The 22185-nt window shown below is 45.6% G+C and overlaps 1 protein-coding gene across 1 annotated transcript in view; it reads right to left on the bottom strand.

Annotated features, from left to right (window-relative positions):
• Positions 1–1520: 1520 nt before the first annotated feature.
• The window catches only part of CTNNA1 (catenin alpha 1), a 120328-nt gene continuing 99663 nt past the window's right edge, over positions 1521–22185 (bottom strand). Inside the window, exons 12-18 of the mRNA XM_068417196.1 lie at positions 19421–19621; positions 18160–18311; positions 15193–15303; positions 13490–13671; positions 12624–12729; positions 5696–5830; positions 1521–2690 (exon numbers count right to left, since the gene is read on the bottom strand). Of these exons, the coding sequence (XP_068273297.1) occupies positions 2403–2690; positions 5696–5830; positions 12624–12729; positions 13490–13671; positions 15193–15303; positions 18160–18311; positions 19421–19621 (1175 nt within the window). The 3' untranslated portion in view covers positions 1521–2402. The remainder of the gene's footprint in view (positions 2691–5695; positions 5831–12623; positions 12730–13489; positions 13672–15192; positions 15304–18159; positions 18312–19420; positions 19622–22185) is intronic.

Genomic DNA, 22185 nt, shown 5'->3' with positions numbered 1-22185 from the left:
GGAAAACTTCTTTGCTGTGAGGGTGCCAGAGCCGGGGCACAGGCTGCCCAGGGAGGGGGGGAGTCTCCTTCTCTGGAGATATTCAAACCCACCTGGACACGACCCTGTGCAACGTGCTCTGGGTGACCCTGCTTGGGCAGGGGTTGGGCTGGATGATCTCCAGAGGCCCCTTCCAGCCCCAGCCAGGCTGGGATTCTGTGAGTCTGTGCTGACAAGGCCCGTCCTGGTGAGCAGCAGGGGTAACCACGTACCCAGCTCCGCGTGCCGCAGCACAGGCACCGAAACTCGGCTTTAATACAACACTAAATCCTCCCTCTGCTCTGGGAGGGTTTTGCTCTCCCTCCAGCCGCTGCCCATGCACTTCTCAACAGAGCACTTAAATAAGTTACAGCCATTAATGAGTTACCTCCACGCGTCTCTCCTCTCCAAACCCAAACACAGTGCTCGGAGGAGGAATTTTTGGATAACAAAGAGATGGGCGAGTTGGGGCTTTTGGCCTCTCAAAGCTCCCCTCCAGCCTCCTGCTTCCCGGCGAGGTTTTCAGACCAGGCTGCACCAGGTGGAACCATGTTTTAATTTGTGGCCAGCTTGAAGCTCAAAGTTTGTCGCATAAAATAAACATTTATGTAAAAGCTAACTCCATATAAATTTGTGGGTACATCCTAATAGATGGGTTGGATTTTAAAGCTCATTAGTAGATTGCATTTTGGGGGGAGTAACAGATGTATTTCAAAGAGAGCCACAGAACAGCCCAGGGAACATAGCCTTGAAGAGAATTATATTAATACCGGGAGAGAAAAAAAACATATTGCATAAAAGCAGTTAATATATCAGCCAAGATCCATTCCCTTAACCCCCGGCTGTCGGGGGAAGGAGCCCACCAGCTCACCCTCCCAGCAGATGTTAAAGGCATATGAAAACTCGGACATAAAATCAGCTGTTTATTATCTGTACTCAAGAGGCTAAAATGCTTGAAAACATAATAAATTTGGCAAAAATATCCCAGGAACTATTTAGCTTAATTCCGATCAGCATTTCGGTAACATGACAGTGATAACCTTAATATAGTAAATTATAAGCTGATCAAGATAAATAAAATCAGAACGTAACCCTGCCAAGGAGCGGCTCTCCAATTTAGATGCCGTTTAAAACACTAACTCCAGCCCAGGCTGCTTCCCATTCTAATGGATGCTTTGCAGAAACAGCAAACACGGCTCTGACCTGCGCACGCGCTTCTTCTCCGGTACCGGACCTTATTGGTACGTGTAAAACACACAAATTCATAAAATTTAAATAAGACAGCGAAATTATACCTTGTAGCTACAGTTATCACAAATAATGTATAGTCTAAATTGCAGCCTGAGCAAACACGATTTGCTGGGTGCCTCTGGAAGCCCAAGGCGGGATGCAGAGCAATTATGAGAAATGAGTATAAAGCCGATTTGCATCTGAATGCCGGGGAAGGGGGAGCCGGGGCGAGCGGGGAGCCCGCTCCATTCACAGCACCACAATACACCGGCTGGTAAAAGCAACTTTATTAGTGTCCCGCAGCAAAATACATTAGTAATTTGTAACCAGGCATTAAAATTCCCGTCTGGTGTCATACACAAGCCATCAGCCACCTCCGTGATCGTGTGTTTTACGGGATTTGCTCTGGGTTCTCCCCAGCAGACGTGTGTGAAACCCTGCGGGTGCCCCGGGCACGTGCTGGAACAACCCGCCAGGCGAAGAGCCCAGGACAGGCAGCACCACGTAACCCCGCACCACCCAGCACATCCCCACACACCACCTCCTCCCACCGCCACCCCCAGTAAAACCCAACCCAGGCGAGGGCACAGAGGTTTCCCAGATGTTTTCCAGCTGTGGTCACACTGCTGCCGCAGCGCAGCTCGCGCCTGCTGTGTTTTCACACTCCTTTGAGCGTACAAAGCCCGCTCCCTCTCCGCCCCGACAGCAGGAACACACTCACACATACAATACATCGACTGATTTTTTTTTAGAGTGAAAAGACCTAATTTTCCTCTCCCGACCACAATGACAAACCGCAGTCTCTGAGTAGCATGACTGAGCTGTTAGTGTTAACCGTTAGCGTTACTGTAAAATCCTCTTTGGTTATAGAATATTTTCTTTAAAGCGAGATTATACAAAATAATTTTCCACTAGAAATACCCCCCTGGAACCTAAAAGCGATCTAAATTAACACACTTCCGCAGGCTGAAGCTATATTGATAGGCCTTATAAATTTGAGTATTTCCCCACGTAATCTAAACAAAGTTATCAAAATTATATTAAGTAAATACATTTTGAGGAATAGTAAACCTTTGAAAAAAAAAATCCTTAGGATAGAGTTCTGGAAGTGGCAGTAGTGGGCTAGAGAAATAAAAGAGCCAAGACAGAGACCTCTAAATGCTCTCCATCGCCTTGAATTCGCTGAGAGCCTGCACCGGGTTCACGTGTTTCTTCTGGGACGCTCTCTTGATTTTAGTCTGGGTTTCGTCTTGTTTCTCCCTCTTGACCAGAGGTTTCTTCTCCGGAGCCTTCATCTTCCAGGAGACGGCGGGAAGGTTGAGCGAAGCCATGCCCTGGGACTTCTGGTACTTGGTGGACGCCACATAGGAGGCCTTCACGGTTTGCACGACCGCGTTCATCAGGTTCTTGGCTGCTTGGATGAGAGACATGGCACTGTCCACCTGCCAAAACGGAACACATTAAGCATTACACACCGTAAAACCCACACAAACACAGTATCCCAGAAAACCTGATAGTCCTGGCATGGAAAAACACTCAAAACCTGAGTTTTCTGGGTTTTCTTTTGGAATCTGAGGTCCCAGATTAGAGTTTTCTTTGGCCACTAACCTGACTTGTGCCACCACAAAATAACAGCGCAGTGTTTGCCATGATCTGGGCCTTTTCCATATTAATGGCAATGAAAAAGATTTGTACGCTGCTGTTTGCTTTTGTGACTAAGCTTCAACCGTAGCTTATTCTCTAATGAAATTAATAAAGTTGTAATAATATCTTAATCACTGATAATAAATATTTAAATCTGTCTAGAATATTAAGTCGTATTGGAAAGGAAGGAACACAACTGCCTCTTCAGCCAGGGCTGAAGCCCTTAGCCAGGTGGTTCCTGATTCACAAGAGCATTAAAATGAGGAAAAAAATGCACCTGCCAAAGCTTTAGCCCATGGCAGAGATGAAGAGCCAAAAATGAAAAAGACAGGGGAGGCCCACCGAGGTGACCCCAGCTGGGACCCCACTTCTCGGGGCGCCAGTGCCCTGCTCTGGTCAGGACCTCCGTTGGTGAATGCCGAACGGTCTGGGGCAGGGCTGGGGTCTGGGGCAGGTTTCTGCATCTCTGCTAAGCTTACACGAGAGCTCAGCTGCCTCTACACACTTAAATTTGTGTTCTGTTTTGGGCCCCTCACCACAAGAAAGACCTTGAGGTGCTGGAGCGAGTCCAGAGAAGGGCAACGGAGCTGGTGAAGGGTCTGGAGCACAAGTGTGATGAGGAGCGGCTGAGGGACCTGGGGGGGTTTAGTCTGGAGCAAAGGAGGCTGAGGGGAGACCTTGCTCTCTACAACTGCCTGAAAGGAGGGTGTAACGAGGTGGGGGTCGGTCTCTTCTCCCACATAACAAGTAACAGGATGAGAGGAAACAGCCTGAAGTTGCACCAGGGGAGGTTTAGATTGGAGATCAGGGAAAATGTTTTCACTGAAAGGGTTGTCAAGCACTGGCACAGGCTGCCCAGGGCAGTGGTGGAGTCCCCATCCCTGGGGGGATTTAAAAGCCGCGTACATGTGGTGCTGAGGGACATGGGTTAGTGGTGGCCTTGGCAGTGCTGGGTTAACGGTTGGACTCGATCTTAAAGGTCCTTTCCAACCAAAATGATTCTATGATTCTATGAAATTCCACCGTTGTAGACATCTAAGGAAGGTTTTGGGAAAAACCTCGTAGCCATCGCTTATTTGGCAGCAAAATAAACTGAGCAGGAGGTTGGCTGCTTTTCTCACGGTGCTGGTACCTTCCTTTCCATCACGCTGTGTTTTAAGCACCACAACGGCAGATCGGATCTGCGCCCTCCAGCAAACCAGTCTCATCTGCTTTCCTCGCCCCAGTCATGACGCCGGAGAACACTTTCATTGCATTTGACTATTTCCATGAATCTTCATAGCAGGAAGAATCATATCAAATGCAATGAAATCAAGGAGGTACTTTTCTAAGTGAACGGTCAGACTGCTTAGGGTGCAACTCTTACAGCCTTGGTTATAGCTCTGCTTTCACAACATTTCTGCGGTGTGTGGATGGGGGAGGACGTTAACGTTGAAGAGAATTTTACTTTTAGACAGGTGAAGTCCCTGGACTGGCAGAGATCTTCAGCTGATGATGTGACAGCAGCTCTACACTACTACTGGCAATATTTAGCCCCAGTGGACAGACTCATGGAGAACAGATAAAACCAGGAGATTAGCCTACAGATGCCAGCCTGCTCATATAACTGATTTATGGCAGAAGGGTATGTAAATTCTGAAGACACTGAATAACTGCAGTAAAACCCTGCGGTACGTATCACTGCATAATGACACATCTACTTCTTTGACAGCACGATGCCTTCAGCCTTCCAGCTAACAGGGCATCAGGCATGCAACAGAGAGGCACAGCAACACGTTTCATTACATCGCATCACTCGGCTCCGCTGTGCTGGGAACCGGAGCACGTGGGACCGGCAGCAGCAGGAGGTGCAGCAGAGAAGCCATCACCCCTGCGAAGGTGCTAAGGTCATGCAAGTGGGGTCCACCACCACCACTGCTGCTGGCCCAGAGCGCTCATTCTACAATTCGAGCTTGTTTGCAGGGAAAAAAGATGTGCTAAGAAGTTTGAACATTTTAAATATGTAACTGGCAGAAGGTGGTAAGGTTTCTTCCACTTGCTTTCGAGGATTCAGATAGCAATACTGGACTATCAGCCATTTCTGTCCCTTCTTCAATCCTCCCACCTCAGTGATGACACAGATGGGCAAAAGCACCAGTGACCAAACATACCCACCTAGGGCAAGGAAGAATATGCCCAAAGAAATTAAGAATTTAGCTCTACTTCCCTCCTCCCAAATATCCAGCATACAGATTCCTCTTAGGAGGAAGCATTTCATGAACTACAGTGAAAAAATTATTTGCTAAGTAATGGCTAGAATAAGGAAGCAGGCTGGCCTGCGGCAGCTTACAGCTGTCATAAACCAGAGCAGCCACTAAGAATCCCTGTGCTCCTCAGGGCACAGCTGTTTTGAAATATTAACATCTCCGGAGCATTGCAGGACCCCAGCATGTTCCAAGGCTGTGCAGAGACATGGGGTGGGTTTAGCAATGCTGATTAAAGTGATTTAACCTCAGTAAGAGTGAAAAACAGTCTGGAAAAACAGTAGATGACACAGAGGTAAAGTGAATCTGCCTACAAACATGGCTGAGTAAGGCACGGTGAGGTCTGTCTTCTCCCCCTTTCCAACAGTAAGCATTTCCTCCAGGAACAACGAGGCAGCGCAGGCAGTGTTATAAATTTTGCATGTATTAAAACTTTGACTGAATGCTCCAAAATCTCTTCTCTGTATTTTGTAATGTTTAGCCTAAAAGCTTACCTTGGAATAATTGTTATACCTGGAAGAAAACCCGTGTGAACCAGACATGTCATAGCTCCTACATACCCCAGACACAACCAGCTCCCCGCCAAGGTTCTGAACTTCAGCCTTCACTTTGCTACAGATATTGAGCTGATGGCAATAGAGTGCGATGCGCTGCAGGTAGGCGAGCAGGTCCTGCTTGCACGCAGAGTCGGGGCACTGGAAAAACAAAGGTGAAGGTTTATTTTGCAATCATGAGAACTGGAACAGAAAACATTTAGGGAGAAACCAGACAACTCCATTCTGAAATAGCACATGTGCTCCAGAGATCATTCCCCTTTCTGTTGAGCTTTGGTTTTCAAAAGACAACTGAGCAATACATGGGCATCACTAAATAAATATAAAAAACCAGAAGCAATAACACAGGCTATCAGGGCACAGGGGCAGCCGCTGGACAAAATCGCTGTGGCTCCTTTCAGCTGCACAGCTGCCCTTGAGCTCCATGCAAGGAGGAGGACGAGGAGGAGGAGGAGGAGGAGGGCTACCTAACCTTCCAGAGCAGGTTTGTTAACTACAAAAAGTCCTTCTGGTACACTGTACAGGACACAGCAGCAATGATTTGACATCCAAGATCTCAAGTTGCAACTAGTAGATGGATTGAGAGCAGCCCTGAGGAGAAGGACTTGGGGGTGATGGGTGACGAGAAGCTCACCATGAGCCACCAACGTGCGCTGGCAGCCCACAAAGCCACCCGTGTCCTGGGCTGCATCCCCAGCAGCGTGGCCAGCAGGGCCAGGGAGGGGATCCTGCCCCTCTGCTCCGCTCTCCTGAGACCCCCCCTGCAGTGCTGCGTCCAGCTCTGGGGCCCCAACAGAAGAAGGACACGGAGCTGTTGGAGCGAGTCCAGAGGAGGCCACGCAGATGCTCAGAGGGTTGGAGCCCCTCTGCCATGGAGACAGGCTGAGAGAGCTGGGGCTGTTCAGCCTGGAGAAGAGAAGGCTCCGGGGAGACTTTCTAGCACCTTCCAGTACCTGAAGGGACTACAGGAAAGCTGGAGAGGGGCTTTTTACAAGGGCATGGAGTGACAGGATGATGGGGGATGGTTTTAAACTGAAAGAGGGGAGATTGAGATTAGATATTGGGAAGAAATTCTTTGCTGTGAGGGTGGTGAGACCCTGGCCCAGGTTGCCCAGAGAAGCTGTGGCTGCCCCCTCCCTGGAAGTGTTCAAGGCCAGGCTGGATGGGGCTTGGAGCAACCTGGTCTGGTGGGAGGTGTCCCTGCCCGTGGCAGGGGGTTGGAACTGGATGGTCTTTAAGGTCCCTTCCAACCCAAACCATTCTATAGTTCCATGTTACCAAATCCAGCCTCAGTTCCCAATCTGCAGTATTTTAAGCCAGGAAATGATAAACCCAACAGTTACTCAATTACATCCAGCACAGCAGATATTTTCCTGACTTCTGCTCCCATTTCTTAGCAGTGTGGAAACCAGATTCCTCACCAGGCATGAAACAAAATTTTTAAAGTGCTTTCTGAAACACTCATCCCTAAGATAAAAGTAACTTTTTCAGCTTTGCAACTGAAAGACTACGTAGGTACCGCAGACCGCAGTGCAGTTCAGAAAGCTGTTTTCTCAGGCAGAAGCGAAGGGCCATCCCTCGCCTTGCGGGGCCGAGCGGCGAGATGATTAACGAGCCAGCCTCACGCTGGATTTCAAAACAAGAAGAGCCCTGCAGAGGGGCAGCTACAGTCCAAAACGGGATCTGCGTAAGACAAAAAGGCTACGGGAAGCCTTGTCCTACCCATGCCAGTCCTGCAGCGTCTGTAAGAAGGGCAGTGAGCACGGTGGCCAGCACCGCTGCTCCAACGAGGAACGGGCCATCTCAGATCCACCGGCACGCTCTGGCTGTATGAAGACTAGTGAACAAAGCAGCTGGCACACGATGAACTCCACAAACCCTTTGCCCACCAGACTCTTGTGCTGCTGATGAATAAACCCAAGGGCACGTGTGCCACGCTGCTGCCCTGGGTGCTAGCGGGGCACCTAGGGCTGCCCACACCCCAGCGTGGGGCACCAAACATCTCACGAGTGGGTAAATATTGGGGCCATCAGCCAGCTCTGACCTCCAGACGTCACCAGCTGTGCTGCAAGCAGTGCTCAAGGCGACAGATTTTAAACCAGTCTGGATATATCCACGACAGCAGAAGCTATTGCAATAGGGACGGTGGGGATATTATGGTCCGACAGGCCGTGTTCTGGTAGACCAAAGGCAGACCAAAGGCAGTGATCTCCATCCTTCCCAGATGGCTGCACCCCATCCAGAAACTCCTTAAAGCTCCAGCTCCAGGGTCTTGGCACACAATCCCCAATCACTAAACGCACCCCATACACACATGCAGTCACGTACAAAATCCAAACGCTTTTTTCCCTGGCCCCACAGCTTCGCTCGACTCGACGACAAGCAGGGCTTCTCCCCTCCAGGCAGCGCGTTAGCTGCAGGTCTGCCCGCCCAGCCGCTCATCCCAGAGAAGCTGGGTACCAGCTGCCTCCAGACAAGCACCAAAAACTCCCCAGAAAGCACAAGTGGCCCCAGCGATCAGCAGTGTTAGATGTGACAAGGAGAGAAGAGTCTTGCTCTAAGCAGCATTCGCTTCTTTTCACCCCGCACCTGCTCGGCTCTTCCCACCAACCAGACCCTGCTGAGATCCAGAGATCTGCACAGTCTGCGAGAGCTCTTCTCCACACGTGCCTGCTTGCAGCAAAATCCCATCTCATCTACTGCCCTGATCCTGTACAAGGGATCGTCAAATGGAGATTCATAACGGACGTGGTATGCTTGGAAGAATAACCTTTAAGTGTGGCACCAATTTACTGCTTAAAGCCTCACTGAAGCTCAGGTTTATCACTTACGGCCACACAGCCTCTCCTCTCCTTTCAGAGCAAGGTAAAAATCCCCTCTTGGGTGCCAGCAGTAGGGTCTGAGCCCTAACTCTGCTTGCAGACCTTCTCTCCTTAGCTACAGATGGAAGCAGGAACCAAAGTTTCCCTGTAAGAGGCACAAAAGGAGACTGCACCAGGACAGACCATCGTGTCGCACAAGCAGCGGTGTGCGAACAAGGGGTCACGTTCACATGGAGCATTTGCTTCCCCCACAGTAACTGATCTGCCATAACAGACATTTACCTACGAAAGGAAGGTGAGTGTAGCTGATAAATGACACTGTTTCTTCCAGGGCCAGAACAAGTGGGGTTTTGAAGCCAATGTGGTATTTCACACAGCAGGGAGGACACGGCTGTACTGTATGTGGCACACAGAGCTGCCTCTGCAGGGCAGGCTGCTGCGCCGTGATCCAAGGCAGCACACACGTACCACAGCGCGCTACAACGGCACTTGTGGGAAGCTGGGACAAGCACATCGGGCTGTGCAACACAGGCTACAGAGACCCGGCTGGCTTTACGGGCATCTGAGCCGGCGTGTCCATAAACTGACAGAAATCACCTCCTTAGTCCCAAGGAAGGCAATGAAACACTCGGAGTATCTGCAACTCTTACACAGGCACGTTGCTTCCATCGGGGAAGTGAAAACCGTGAATAACGGAGCAGCAAAACCTGCAGGTTAATTTTTTAAGCTAATCAATATTGGTCAGCAGTACAAGATGTTTTAGAGAAAGTCCACAAATAGCCCCGGCCAAAGAGCTAATGAAAAGCTGGAATTACCATTTTGGAAAATGCTCTCCATCTCCCAAACAGCTCATCTGACAAAGCGGGCGGCACAGCGGCAGATTGAATTGAATGTTGACAAATGCACAACACGGCACGTCAGAAGGACCGCAAACAATCCAGGGTACTTTATGGGCTGGGAGTTTATGGAACCCATTTAAGGAAAGCCACTCTCAAGGAAAGAGGCTGTCGCATGTTTACCGATGGCTGAAGGAGGCAGCAAAACACTAGTGGGGGAAGCAGTGGAATAGGAAAGATTATTCGGTTGTATATATCAATATGACATGAGCAGGAAAACCACATCCTATACTGCGTGTGCTGTTTCTACGAGCAGAATGGAGAATTCAGTTCAAAGACAGATGATGCTTGAATAGAGATGTAACACGGGATAAAAAGGAACAACAACAAAAGGCACTGCAGATGGCTGTATGAGCCCTGTCCTTTCCTATGCAGGAACACTCAGATAAAACCCAAAAACCCCAAAAGGCAACAATTCCAACACTGATTAAGAAAGATTACATTATTGTATTAACCTACAACAGCCACAGACACATAAAAACCCATCTGCAGAGCTAGCTTGGGATGACTCCCACAACATGGTCACAGCAGATAGCTGCACTGTAGACAGAAACAAATGTGTGTTGGGGGACACCCCCACCTCCCCAAACCCCGCAAAATGAGATGCTGCACAGACTCAGTGGTGGTTGTTGGCAACAGCTAAGCTGGCTGCTCCAAGTCAAACCCAGGATCCATCCTGGACAGAGCACACGCACGTGCACATTCGCTCCCTACCGCCCCAGCTGAGACTGCAGAGAACCAGACTCCTTTTCTTCTCCCTTTTTGCAAAGAAAAGGGGCAGGGAAAGACAGAAGAGCTCTCCCACGGTGTGTGCTGATTAAGACAAGCACACAACCCCCATCCTCACACATCTGGTAAGTGTAAGCAAGCAACTGCAGAGACTTTTCTCCCTCCCACTGTATCTGCAGTTTCGAGTAACAGTAATTCACAATAAAATGCCCCCCCCAGCCCTACGTAACAGCTGGGCCCAGCACTGTTTGGTTAGAGAGGCTGAACACAGGCGTTTAGGGGAAGCAGTCACTGGGGCAGGACAGGCATGTGGCGATGTGTGCCAGCAGCTGTCACCCAGGCCAGCCGTCAGCCTGCGCCCGGAGCACAGCCCCCACCAGCCTCCACAGCAGGAGCCTGCTGGAGCACCTTCCTGGGGAGCGGGGCAGTCCCTGTGCTTCCCCGCAGCTCCTTTCAGTTTAATGACTGGATACTGATACAGCCTCCCATCACTATCAAAAAGCAAGAGAATTTTTCTTTTGCTTTTTAAGTATTTCAACATTGAAAAAAAATAATATGAAGAGTCACTGTCTTGCTGCAAACCATTTTCGTTTGTGTTGTACCCGTAACTTCGTCATATTCCCCCACTCAAACCAAGCAGACTGCTGCTTTGAGTGAAAGATGGAGCACCTTGGGGAAAACCTGCGGCTGCTGGCTAGACACTTCTCAACAGACATGAAATACCTTGGTTAATAGCTTTGATGGTTTCAAAGGAAATGTGCTGTAAAACTGCCTGACGGCGGGAGTTAGGAGCTCCTGACACACTAACACGAGGGGTCATGATTCACCCGGTGTCACCCGGTGAACAGGACATAAAACCCCATCCGTCTGCTGAAAGCCCCCATTAGGCACAGGAAGGCATTAGCGCTGCAACGGCTGCGTTGTGTGTCCTCTGTAACTGTCAGGTAGTTCTACAGTAACAGATCACTGCGAGTTTCTGAAGAGTATGTAAGCACAGCTAATGAAATATGCAAAGCTGGAAGTATTAGTAGAGTATGGAGTCGGGGAAAAAAAAGCTATAGTCTTGTCAAAATGACTAACTGTACAGTCCTGCTCATATTTATCTTCTAACACGTGCTTAATCTTTTACATCTTTAAGGACCTTACTTCTACTAAAAGGAGCCATTTAGTTTTCTTCTGTATTTTGGAACGGCTCAGTGCAGAAAACAGCATACCACGCTTGCATAAAACATGTGGATTTAAAAAAAAAAAATGTATTGCAAACCTTCAGCCCGAGATCCCTCGAGATCTATAACACAAACTGCTCCTTGCTTCATTTACCTAAGGCAGCAGCGCACCTGGTTCTTCCAGAAATATGGCTGTCAAAATGCTGCAGCAAGGAGGCCCGTTTGAAAAAAACACTTTTTATCTCCCCATCGAACATTTCTCGCTGCATCATTAATAAATTAAGGTGAAGACAACAACCTCTGGATGCAACATTTAAATAGAAATCTGCATTACAAAGACTTACTTCCAAAGCGACGCGGTTTTATTTAAAACGTTGCATCGTGAATTTACATTCAGAGAAGGACTGAAAAGCAAGTGACAGCTGTACAAAATAAAGTTTAGTCCACGATCTCAGACTTAACCTGCCTGGCATTTCAGGGTCTCTCTCGAAGGCAGAATATTATTACTAATGCTGATGTTTCTCTGCAACTTGGGTGTGGACCGAGACCAAAGGTGCTTTTGCTCGGCCCAGCCCAGTTTCTGAAGTGGCTCGGGACAGGCAGACGCATTGCATAAAACCCCGAGCTGGCCCACACTCGTTCAATCCTATAGAGTCCTTTTCAAATACCTTTGTACATACAGCACAACAACATGCACAACAGCCTGGGACAGCGTAGAAAATGCTCAGGTCACTACGCGCCTTGCTCCAAGCCTTCATCAACTCTGACTAGGCAATAAAAAACACTAGAGAGTTTTGACAATCTCACCATTCAGTCTACGGGGCATTTGAAAATTCTTAATATTAAAAAGCTGCCTCAAAAATAATATTAAAGGTTGTGCAATAGGCTATGTGCAATAATTACGGCGCTGCCTACGCAGTCTCGTCATCCTTTGGAAAGTACTGGGCGTATTTTGAGCACGACAGAAGCGACACAAACTCAGTTTCAGTCCTGTGCAGTTAGAGAAACTGGCCTAGATACTCTGTGACATGAAGCGGTGTTGGCATATTGCTACCTTAACAGGGTAGGTGCTTGATTTAAGCCAAGGAGCTGCGAGTGTTACTGCTGGACATACTGAGCTGCTTACTCTGCCTAGGGTGGCAGGGGAGCAGCTAGAAAGAAAAGGCTAGAATTTTCCAGCAGCAAATCTGGAAAATCAGTTTAAAAAACCCCAAAACCTCCAAACGAAACACATTTTATTCTGTTCACCATGTCTGCAGTACTAAAAGATCTCCTATTGCTCATTTGTGCTGGAGGCTTATGAAAATGAATTGTGACTTACATGGTCAGCAATAGTCCGCCCCAGCTTGTCCATCCTTGACCCAGCCTCTGCAATCTTCTTGGCTGCACTAATCACATCTGACGTATTTTTCAGTGGACCTTTACCTCTGCAAAACAGAACACAGTCTACCTTTCAGCACCAGAAAACCAGGAGAGTGAACTATATATTGCTGTACTCATCCTGTTCCATATAGTACTGGAAGCGATTCCTCACCCAAACTGGTATGAATAAGGCTGCACAGAAACAGGCAGGTGTAAGCATTACAGCACCTTCATTTTCAAGACAGTTTCCCCCCTTCCAGCCCCTGCCCATATTTAGATTAAATCTAGGAATAAAAACATCTTAAATCATACTGTTTTAAGCAAGCTAATGATGATAAGAGATAACATTTTAGAAGACAGATTTGCAATTTTCATGGAATGCAACATCAAGTTTAAAAAATAGTGTTGTATAAAATCTGGTAAATGAATTTTAAAAGGCATCTAAACCCCTCTCTTTCTTTTGCAAATAACTGTGCTACGAACTATTTCTGCAGTACAGCAATATCAAGAAGCCCATAGAATTTAATGTTGTAAGGAAGTGAGCAAATATATATATATTTTTTCCTTGGGACAAAAATCACCCTTAAGAAAGAAAGAAAGGCAGGCAATAACTGCTGTGTATCTATAGATCAATTTAAACAGTTATTACCACCCAGTCACTGCATAGTAACGCATCTCCCGAGTTAATACACAGGCTTTAATAGGGTAACATTTAAAGGAAATTATAAGAAGTAAGACTCTTAAGAGTACTTGCAAAATATTTCATTGAAAGATCAGCAACCCAGCCAGTTCTGAGAGAAGGTTGAGCAAATTAAAAAGACTCACCTGGTGAAGTCTGTCATTTCCATCATAATCATACACATTTGTTTTGCCAGAACAATTATATCATTGCCGCTGTCATCCCATTTTGATACTTCAGCATCCAATTTACTCTTTTCTTCCTGGAAGCTTGCGACTTGCTCAGCAATCTTAGCCTTTTGCTCTTGAGGGAGCTGAGCCATGATAGCCTGAAAGAGAGTTTTCTCACGTTGCCTTATGCCGTTGCTTGTAGAAGGCTTTTTGGAACATTTCACTAACAACCAATTTAAGTAATGAAGATGGGGAATAAAACTTTAATAGTAATCCTCTACCTAGAGGCTTTACAGAACCATCTCCTTCCATTTTGAACCAAAGTTTATGGTCTTAAGAAAGAGTGCCCAGAAAGACAAGCTGACATCTGAAACATGGGCATTTGCACGATAAAATTATTAGACACCAAACAAGTTTGCCAGATATTACCATCCATCAAAGAAAAACTGCATGAAGAGGAGGGACTTGCCTTTTCTACAAAATTTAAGAGTTTTAAAAGGAAGTTTCACTTGGGTATCTTTCAGTGTTGCAATGCACAGAACAAACATTACGAGTCTCTTTCCTGCAAAAAGCTAGATGTGCTATTTTGAAACATGCATACTGAGGAAAGAGTAGAGTAAGTGAAAATAAAGATTATGTGCTTTCTCCTGAATAAAATCTATTAAGAGTAGGTTTACAGCCTGTATGAGACTCAATGCCCTTGCCTTCATAAATACTAGGAGCATTCATGCCTCCAGGAGCAAGTGAAAAGGAGTCTTCAGTACAAAAAAGCCTCTGGCAGCAGCTGTGCTAAAAGGTAAATTAGAAATGTCTGCATTTAAATAAGAGGGGGGGAGAGGGATACAGGAATAGAGAGTGCCTGTACAAGGAAGGAGAGCATAAAAAATACTCTCAGTTAGTATAATTCCAAAGCCAACGTGGCAGAAGTTTGATAAATAAGCCCTGGCTACTTCTTGCCTGGTTTCAGGCTAGAAGAGCCTTCACAAAAAATCTTTCGTGGCACTTTCCCAAGAGTGTAAATTGTTATCGATCCAGAAGGGGACACGTCAAATAAAAACAATAGGTAAGGCCTGGTTTTCCTTCACTGTACCGATTTTAAGTTTTCACCTCTTAATGATTATATATTGCCTGTCAATGCTTTCATTTTTAACAGTCATAGGAAATGAAGTTAGTTTAAATGATTTAATTTTTGAGCTCCTCTCAACATTGTCTTGATTAAGTGCTCAGCGGCCAAACACACACCAACACGTGACGTGTGTGAGAAGACATTTTGTAAAGAAATGCCTGAACTGCAGAGTTCTCTGTTTCTTGCCCACAAACTTAGTATTTGCCTGTTGAAAATAACGTTAGTACAATGGAATGATGTGCCCCGTATCTCCTGCAGGAGCTCACCTGCCTAACTAAACAGCAGTGTCTACAGCTGCAACGTCAAAGCATAAGTAGCTCATCAGTATTAAAAAGACTTTGATCTTTCAGAACATCCAAAATAAAAGACAGACATTTCTGACGTCCATCAGACCAACACGTGCTACATTTCACTTAACGTCCTTTTCAGAAGAAAACTGGAAACAAAGACTGGCAACTGCCATCCCCAAAAATTTAACCTGGATTTTCAAAGCAAGTTGAGCTGTTTCTTGAAGGTGGGCCACAATTTTATAATACTCAGATTTCTTCCTTACCCTCGCACTTTGTCCAGCAATGAGCTGATCATCTTCAGTCTGAATACTTGTTCTGCTTCGGACGTCAAAATCCTCAGTCTCAAAGTCAGAATCATCCAGCTCTTCAGGAGTCTGAGGAAAGAGTAATTCACAGTCAGTCAAACAATAGATTTCACGTCTCTAAAAATCAACAAGAATATTGTTTTTCAAGCAGAGAGAATGGAAATAAGCGAAGGTAAAAATTATTCAATGTTTTCAACAAAAAGGTAAATATAGGGACTGCATCCAGCTTGTGAGATGATATATGCTCGACTGCTCATGCTAAACACCACAGGGATCCCCAAAATTACACACTGCTAACTAAACATCTGAGATTTATCAGGACAGTAATGCACTCAGGATTTAAACACAGAAAAAAACTTTTTACAAAATGAACAGTATCTTTTGCATCTTGGTTAAATGTAAAAGCTTCACTTGAGATTCTGAAGCTAAAATTACACACAGCTTTAAGGCCTGGTTCAAACCACAGACGTCGTCTTTAGCACAATTATGAATCAAAGCATCGACTAAATTAACAACAGATAAAATGTATCAAAATTTATTCTTCTCCCCCAGGAAAAGATGAAATTTTTTAGCTAGTAAGGGCCAGCTTTTATGCTGTAGGCTAAACACATCTGACCTAGTTCCTGCTTGCCTAGGATTTATTTTTGCTACTGCCAGTCTATAGCTGGCAAACTTTTTATAAAGCTTATCAAGTTTAAACAGCATGTTTGTCAAAATACTACATCCTTGCCTAGAGTGGCACTTCATGACAATTTTGCAAAGCTGGATCAACAAAGAACGTCACTGATAAATGCAGTAAGTTGTGATTAACAGATAAGATGGAAATAAAGTCCCTGGTTCTTCAGATTTCTTTCCTATGATTTGAATTTTACAAACTTGTTTTCAAATACAGACATCTTGTGACACAGTTAAAATAAAGATGGAGATGCAAAATAGTTGCCAAAAAGCAACGGTGAGTACGCTGACAAGCAAGTCCTACAGTATTTCAGCCACCATCTCCTCTCCATGCCTTGAAGAACAGAGTATATCCACAAAATCAGCATAAGGACATACACTAACAAGTAGCTCAGTGTATCAATATTTTAAATATTAATAACGAAAACAGTTCTGCTGCATCTTTAGAAACTGCTTATGATTCTCAAGCCCCCTTCTCTGCCCAACCATCCCAAAGCCCGAACAGCCTGAGGTACACAAAGTGTAATTCTGCTTTCCAACCTATCTCCAAGGGCAAAAACTCCTCTGGGGGTGACAAGAGTTTGCCTGGGGATCAGGGAGGAGAGAGCTTTACTTCAATGACCTACAGATACAGTAAGAGTTTAGTTTAGAAAATACACCACATAAACACAAAAATTAGGTGTTTGAGTGACTTTTTCTTCTGGCTTCTGTAAAGAACAAGGGACAAAGCCACCAGATAAAGCTTCAAGTGAATCAGTTCATTTGCCCCAGCCGAGCTTAGCAGCATCCCCCTGCGAGCGTGGCTACTTCTGTGGACCAGTCTGAGTCAATGCCCTGGAGAAGTGGTGGCCCACTGTCTCCATTTGGATGGCTCTCTTATCCTAAATACATTCTAGCCCTTGCAGCCCTTTGGACAACAAATACTAACATTTTAACTTCTTTATAGGTCACTGCTGTGTCACCAGGGAGCTGCCGTTAGCTACTGGCAGCTGCAATAAAGCCGTGGCACCCTGACATCAGAGACACGGCACAAGGGGAGACGTCAGGATTCCTGCCATCGCCAGCTCGGCTAATTACTGACGACGTGGAATTGGCAGTCATGCTTTCCTGTCCTGAATAACAAGGACTTCAGCAGGGAGTGAATCAAATTAGTTTGTCCTCGTAGCAGGAACCGATATCTTCATCTAACACTGGTTGTCTATAAATCCTAAGCTTAAGTTTGAAAAAAATTGTACGGAGAGCACATATGTGCTTGTCAGCTTTTCTCCTGATTTTCCATCTGATTCTTTGTTTGAAGCAGCAAACATGGAAGATACCATTGCAATGGTTACTACAATCACGTATATTCTGGGGCTGTATGTCCTTAATTCACTTATCACCAAAATGCATCTGCCATGGTTACCGTTCTGAGAGAGGACGACAGTTTCTCTGCAAGGCATTTATGTTTGAGGCAGAGGGGTACAAGGGAAAAAGAAAAAAAGGAGTAAAACCCCTACACTGGTTTTTGCTGTGTCTGGCTCCTGCCCATTTTTGCCATGCTAAGATTCAAGAAATACGCCCATAGGTCAGCCTCAACCAGAACTTTCTTTTCTGCACCCCTTCAATCAACTGCAGGAGCCCTTCTGTGCCTTCCCCGCACACCTCCTGCCAGGCTAGTGCTGCCTGACCCACTAGAAATTAGGACTTCTGAGCCACACTCACTGCACCTAAAACACGCAAGCACAGAGGAGACAAAGCCTCTATGAACTGGTCCCTACTTACTGAGGTTAGCCAATTAACAAATTACATGCTCTAGGAACTACAGACTGAACTCCTCCAAACTTGTTTTTGACTAACTGGCATTAATTCTCAAAATTTACTTAATAAAGAGCCACCAGGTTTTATTCCTAAGCTCTCAAACCGTCAAAAAGCATCTATAGTTATGACTCCATTTGCTGTTGTTAAATTAAAGGTCACTGATTTTAGCACATTAACAAGCAAGGCATTAACACAGGACTACAAGAGATGCGTGAAGGGTATTTAGCATCATGACTCCGCCTATCATCGATGCTCAGTCTGTTTAATGAATTTGAATCAAAACCTACTTCTGATGTACTCCACAGAGCGATTAGTTTTTAAGACTCAATGTTAATTTGAGCTAAATGAAAATCTTTTGCTGTCTGCTCTCAATAAAACTGACGCACGTCAGTTCAACAGAGGTGGGGGAAAGTCAGCGGAAAACCAGAAGCTGTTTAAGGAAGATCCACCCACCCGGATCATCAGCACGGCTTTCCTGATATCTCGTATTCCGTCGTACACCAGCCGCGAAGCATCGATAAATTCGTTTTCATCCATGGGCTGAGCGGGGTCTGAACTCAGTGCTTCCACAGCAGCTTCTACTTGCTCAGTAAACCGCGGCATAACTGAATTAAGAGCACAAAATAACAGTCAGTCCCCACCTCAGTGCCATTTTGTACCCACTCCCGTAAAAGACATGCATGTGCTTTGCTGTTAACTATCACTGGAAACTCTGCAGTGACTCCACTTAAATTCAAAACATTTGTTATGGAAGGACACCAATACTGTAGCTCGAGTCTTACGTCCACTTCAGTTTCCACTTACTCTTCTGCTATTTGTTTTTTTTTTCCCCTTAGACAATGAAAAGTTTGTCACGCCCTTCTAGTGGACAAGGAGAAAACACCTGGGGAAGCAGTTAGAAATTATGGGATAAAATATTAAGCATTTGTATAATATTCCCTATAGATGTATATGATTTTTTGGGGGAAAAACCCCCAATATTACCACCACAAAGTTCAAGTTTAACAAGGCACTGGAAGAGGGCAGGTTGCACTGCTGCACTTCAGTGACTCACTGCAGCCCAGGAAGAACATCACAGTGTTTGTTTCTTCATTGTCATCCTTGATTCTTCATCAAAGTTGTAATTAAAGCAAAACCAACAACTAATAGTTGGCACAGCACTCACTGAAGCAAGCAGCATCATTCCTTACCCTATATGGATGTTACCAGCTATTCACAGCTACACCCTAAGGTGTTGTTTAGGGGTGGCTGACTACAACCTACAATGTTTCTTTTAACAGTTATAAAGATATTTTACAAAATTTACCCCAAATTATTACACAAAATTTATTCTACTGGGCCAACGTGGCACAAATCTTCTTTCTGGATCCTGAACACTGACAGAGCCTGGTACAATATTGCAAGATGATCAGCATAACTTTCAAGCCCTGACTCACTGTTTGGGACTCATTCCCTGGTGTTTTAGCTTCCTACAGCTCAGTTGACGACAGCAAGCACATCCAGGGAGACCTTGTGCACTGCTGAGGTTTAAGCCAGTCAAGACGGCAAAATTACATTTCTCATTTTGCAACAGCTCTGCAAATGACTCCCACTAATTTTCATTATAGTATGTAAATGGAGTCTTCAATAGATTTCACAGGTACATTAGGATCTGCTCGCCCATGCGCTTGTAAGCAACATGAATTCAGGGACCTTGGGAGTAACCGACTCTTACCTGTGTTGGACAGTAACTTCGTCGCTTCCAACACCTTCTCAGTGTAGACCCCAGGTTCGTAGTTATCCATTTCAGAAGTGACAACATGAATGACTCTAGCAGCACGTCCTCGAATTGCACCAGCTGTGCGGTCTAAACCATCAACATCTTTTTCTTGGAGAGCAATGACACATTTGTTTACATCTTCTAAAATATGATTCTCTGGTGGTAAAAGGAGGAGGATTTAGATGGTAATATCTTTTCTGTTGCAGTCATCAGCATTGCAATTTCTCAGTTTGTGACCTGCTCTATAAAACCTCCAGTGAGATGCTGTAAAGCATTAATTTTTAAGCTTGCTATGACCAGCAAACAGCTGCCCTTCCAAAGCAGGTGTCAAAAAAACCATCAGTCCATTCACCTACTGGCATCCAAACTTCTTGCCCCAGTTTGTACTCAATTTTACCAACAGAAAAGCTGAGTTCAGCTGAATTCTCCCTGAACGTGTTTCTTTCCATCTCCCTCCCCTGGACTGCCGAAGCCCTTATTCCAAATATTTCCAAGCCACTCCCCCGTCATTCCACACGCATGGGGCGATGAGGCACCCTCCCCAGCGCCACACCTAATCCACTCAACCTTTTAACAGACCAGGGCACTTGTTGCACATTTCCAGCTTCCTACATAGTGTTTTCCTCCAAGCACACACATACCATCAGAGAATATCCAACTGTTAGTCCTCCATCCAAACTGAAGGCACATACATATGTGGTGATTTATGCAGAAAGTGTTCCAGTGACAGAGTACTCATTGCCTCTTAAGAAAACAAAAAATAAAGCCAAGACCTCTGTAATTTACTTCTAGAATATGAATTTTCTTTTTTATACAGAGGTTATTTTCCCCATTTATCAAGTCCAAGAGGCCCATAATGAGTAAAAACCCTTAAGAGATGTCTGAAGATGCCTAAACAGGTTGGGAAACCTACCTAAAAGGTCTTCAAAACTCTGTTAGAGACCTCTCTAATATATCAGTAGCAGACATTACCATCCAACATCAGCATTTGGGCTGCTTGACAAGAAACCAACTTGGAAACATTTCTGCTCTGTCACTTAAAATAGTTTCCAGCGTTATTTACCATTGACTTAATGATGCTACACTGCCAACCCGTGCCACTGAAGTGGCTTTTATTCCCTATGGATGTAGTAGAAGAGCCATTTTGCAAGAGTTTGTAGAGACGAGAAGCACACAGAGTTGACTGATAGAGGATTTGTATAAACTGGCTGAAAGGATTGCTTAATTTACTTTATGCTTAATTTACATAAAATTAACAGAGCCAGGTGCAATATTGCAAGACTTCTGTAAGCAACCTGGACACAAAAACACACTTGTGAAATACCTCTGAAGCAACTCAGCCTGAACAGGTTCAGCTGAGGGCAGAATGGGGCCCTAAGAGAGAGAAGCGCAGGTTCGTTAGCGATTTGACAAGTCAGTGAGCAGGCAGCCAAGGTACAAGAGCTTCAGCGAGGAGCACACAGAGTTTTGGTATTTAAAGCAAGAGACAGACATCCCTGCAAGTTGCAAGAGTGAAAAGGAAAGCATCGGCGTCAGGCCAAAACACAGACTGTTTATTGCTTGAATTCCTTGATGAATAAATTAAGCCACAGACCATTTAAAAGCCTCTTTGGATTATAAGAACTTCAATAAAAGGCCTGGACAAAATGAGGATGAATATTTAAATGCCTGCCGATCATTTAATGTCTTTTGCAGAGGCAAAGTTGCCAGAAAGACGCTTCTATGGAAAGATAATCCCTCCCAGGGCAGTCTGGGACTGTCAGGTGCATCCACTCCTGTTACACTCTCCAGTTGGATGGTAACAAATCAGATCCGACGCTGTTCGGTGCTCGTACATACACACGCTGCTACCTGTCCTACAGGCGTATGGACCACAAGTGTCTGGCACAACATGCCATCTGCTGAGGCTGGGGTGGCAGAGCCCAAGAAATGCTGACGCACAGGTTCACCACCAGGACCTTCGGGGACACGATAACGCCGTCCTGCATCAGAGCTAACAGCCTGCCTGTTGCTGAGCTGGAGAAATACCTCACAGCAACAGAAAATAATATAGAATATAACACGGGCAATGGCAAAGGGATCTTGTCCTTTTTCCCTATAGGGAAAAAATGGTGCAGTCTGGCAACAAGGTAAGAGGAAAGACAAAATTTTTCCAATAAAAATTATTTTTAGAGCAAACAAGGAAATATGAAAACCCGTGAAACACTAACAGAATTAAAAGTCCCCCACAACTGTCAATCCTCAATCCGCCCCCACCAAACACCTTCTACCTCCACCCACCTCCCTGGTAAAGGGATTAAGAAATCCTTTTTCAAACATCTCAAGAAGCCTGCGAGGGAGTCTGGGGGCTACAGGAGATCAAAACCTAAGAGCAACAGTCAGGAGATAAAGCTACAGATGCATAAATGTAACTCTGCTTCTGTGCTGGGTCCCCTGGGGAAGGTCTTGGAACGATTTCCATGCTGGACCCTCTCTTGACAAGGGGCACTGGAGGAACCAGGTCAAGCAGCAGTGTCAGTAGACACGGTTAGGGAGCAAATACTTGAGTGTTCATATATTTGGAAATACAGTAGTCATCTTGTAATGAAGAAGGACGATCATCAGGCCCAGGCAATATTCATCCGGAGGCTCTTAAGACAAAATAGCTCTGCTGTGATGGGCAGTCTCTTACATAAAGCTCTGTCAGCGGCAGAGGAACAGAAGGCAGCAAATGGAATGAT

Source organism: Nyctibius grandis, chromosome 22 (assembly GCF_013368605.1).
Source record: "Nyctibius grandis isolate bNycGra1 chromosome 22, bNycGra1.pri, whole genome shotgun sequence".
Classification (NCBI taxonomy): Eukaryota; Metazoa; Chordata; class Aves; order Nyctibiiformes; family Nyctibiidae; genus Nyctibius; species Nyctibius grandis.
This window is presented reverse-complemented; position numbering and strand designations above follow the sequence as displayed.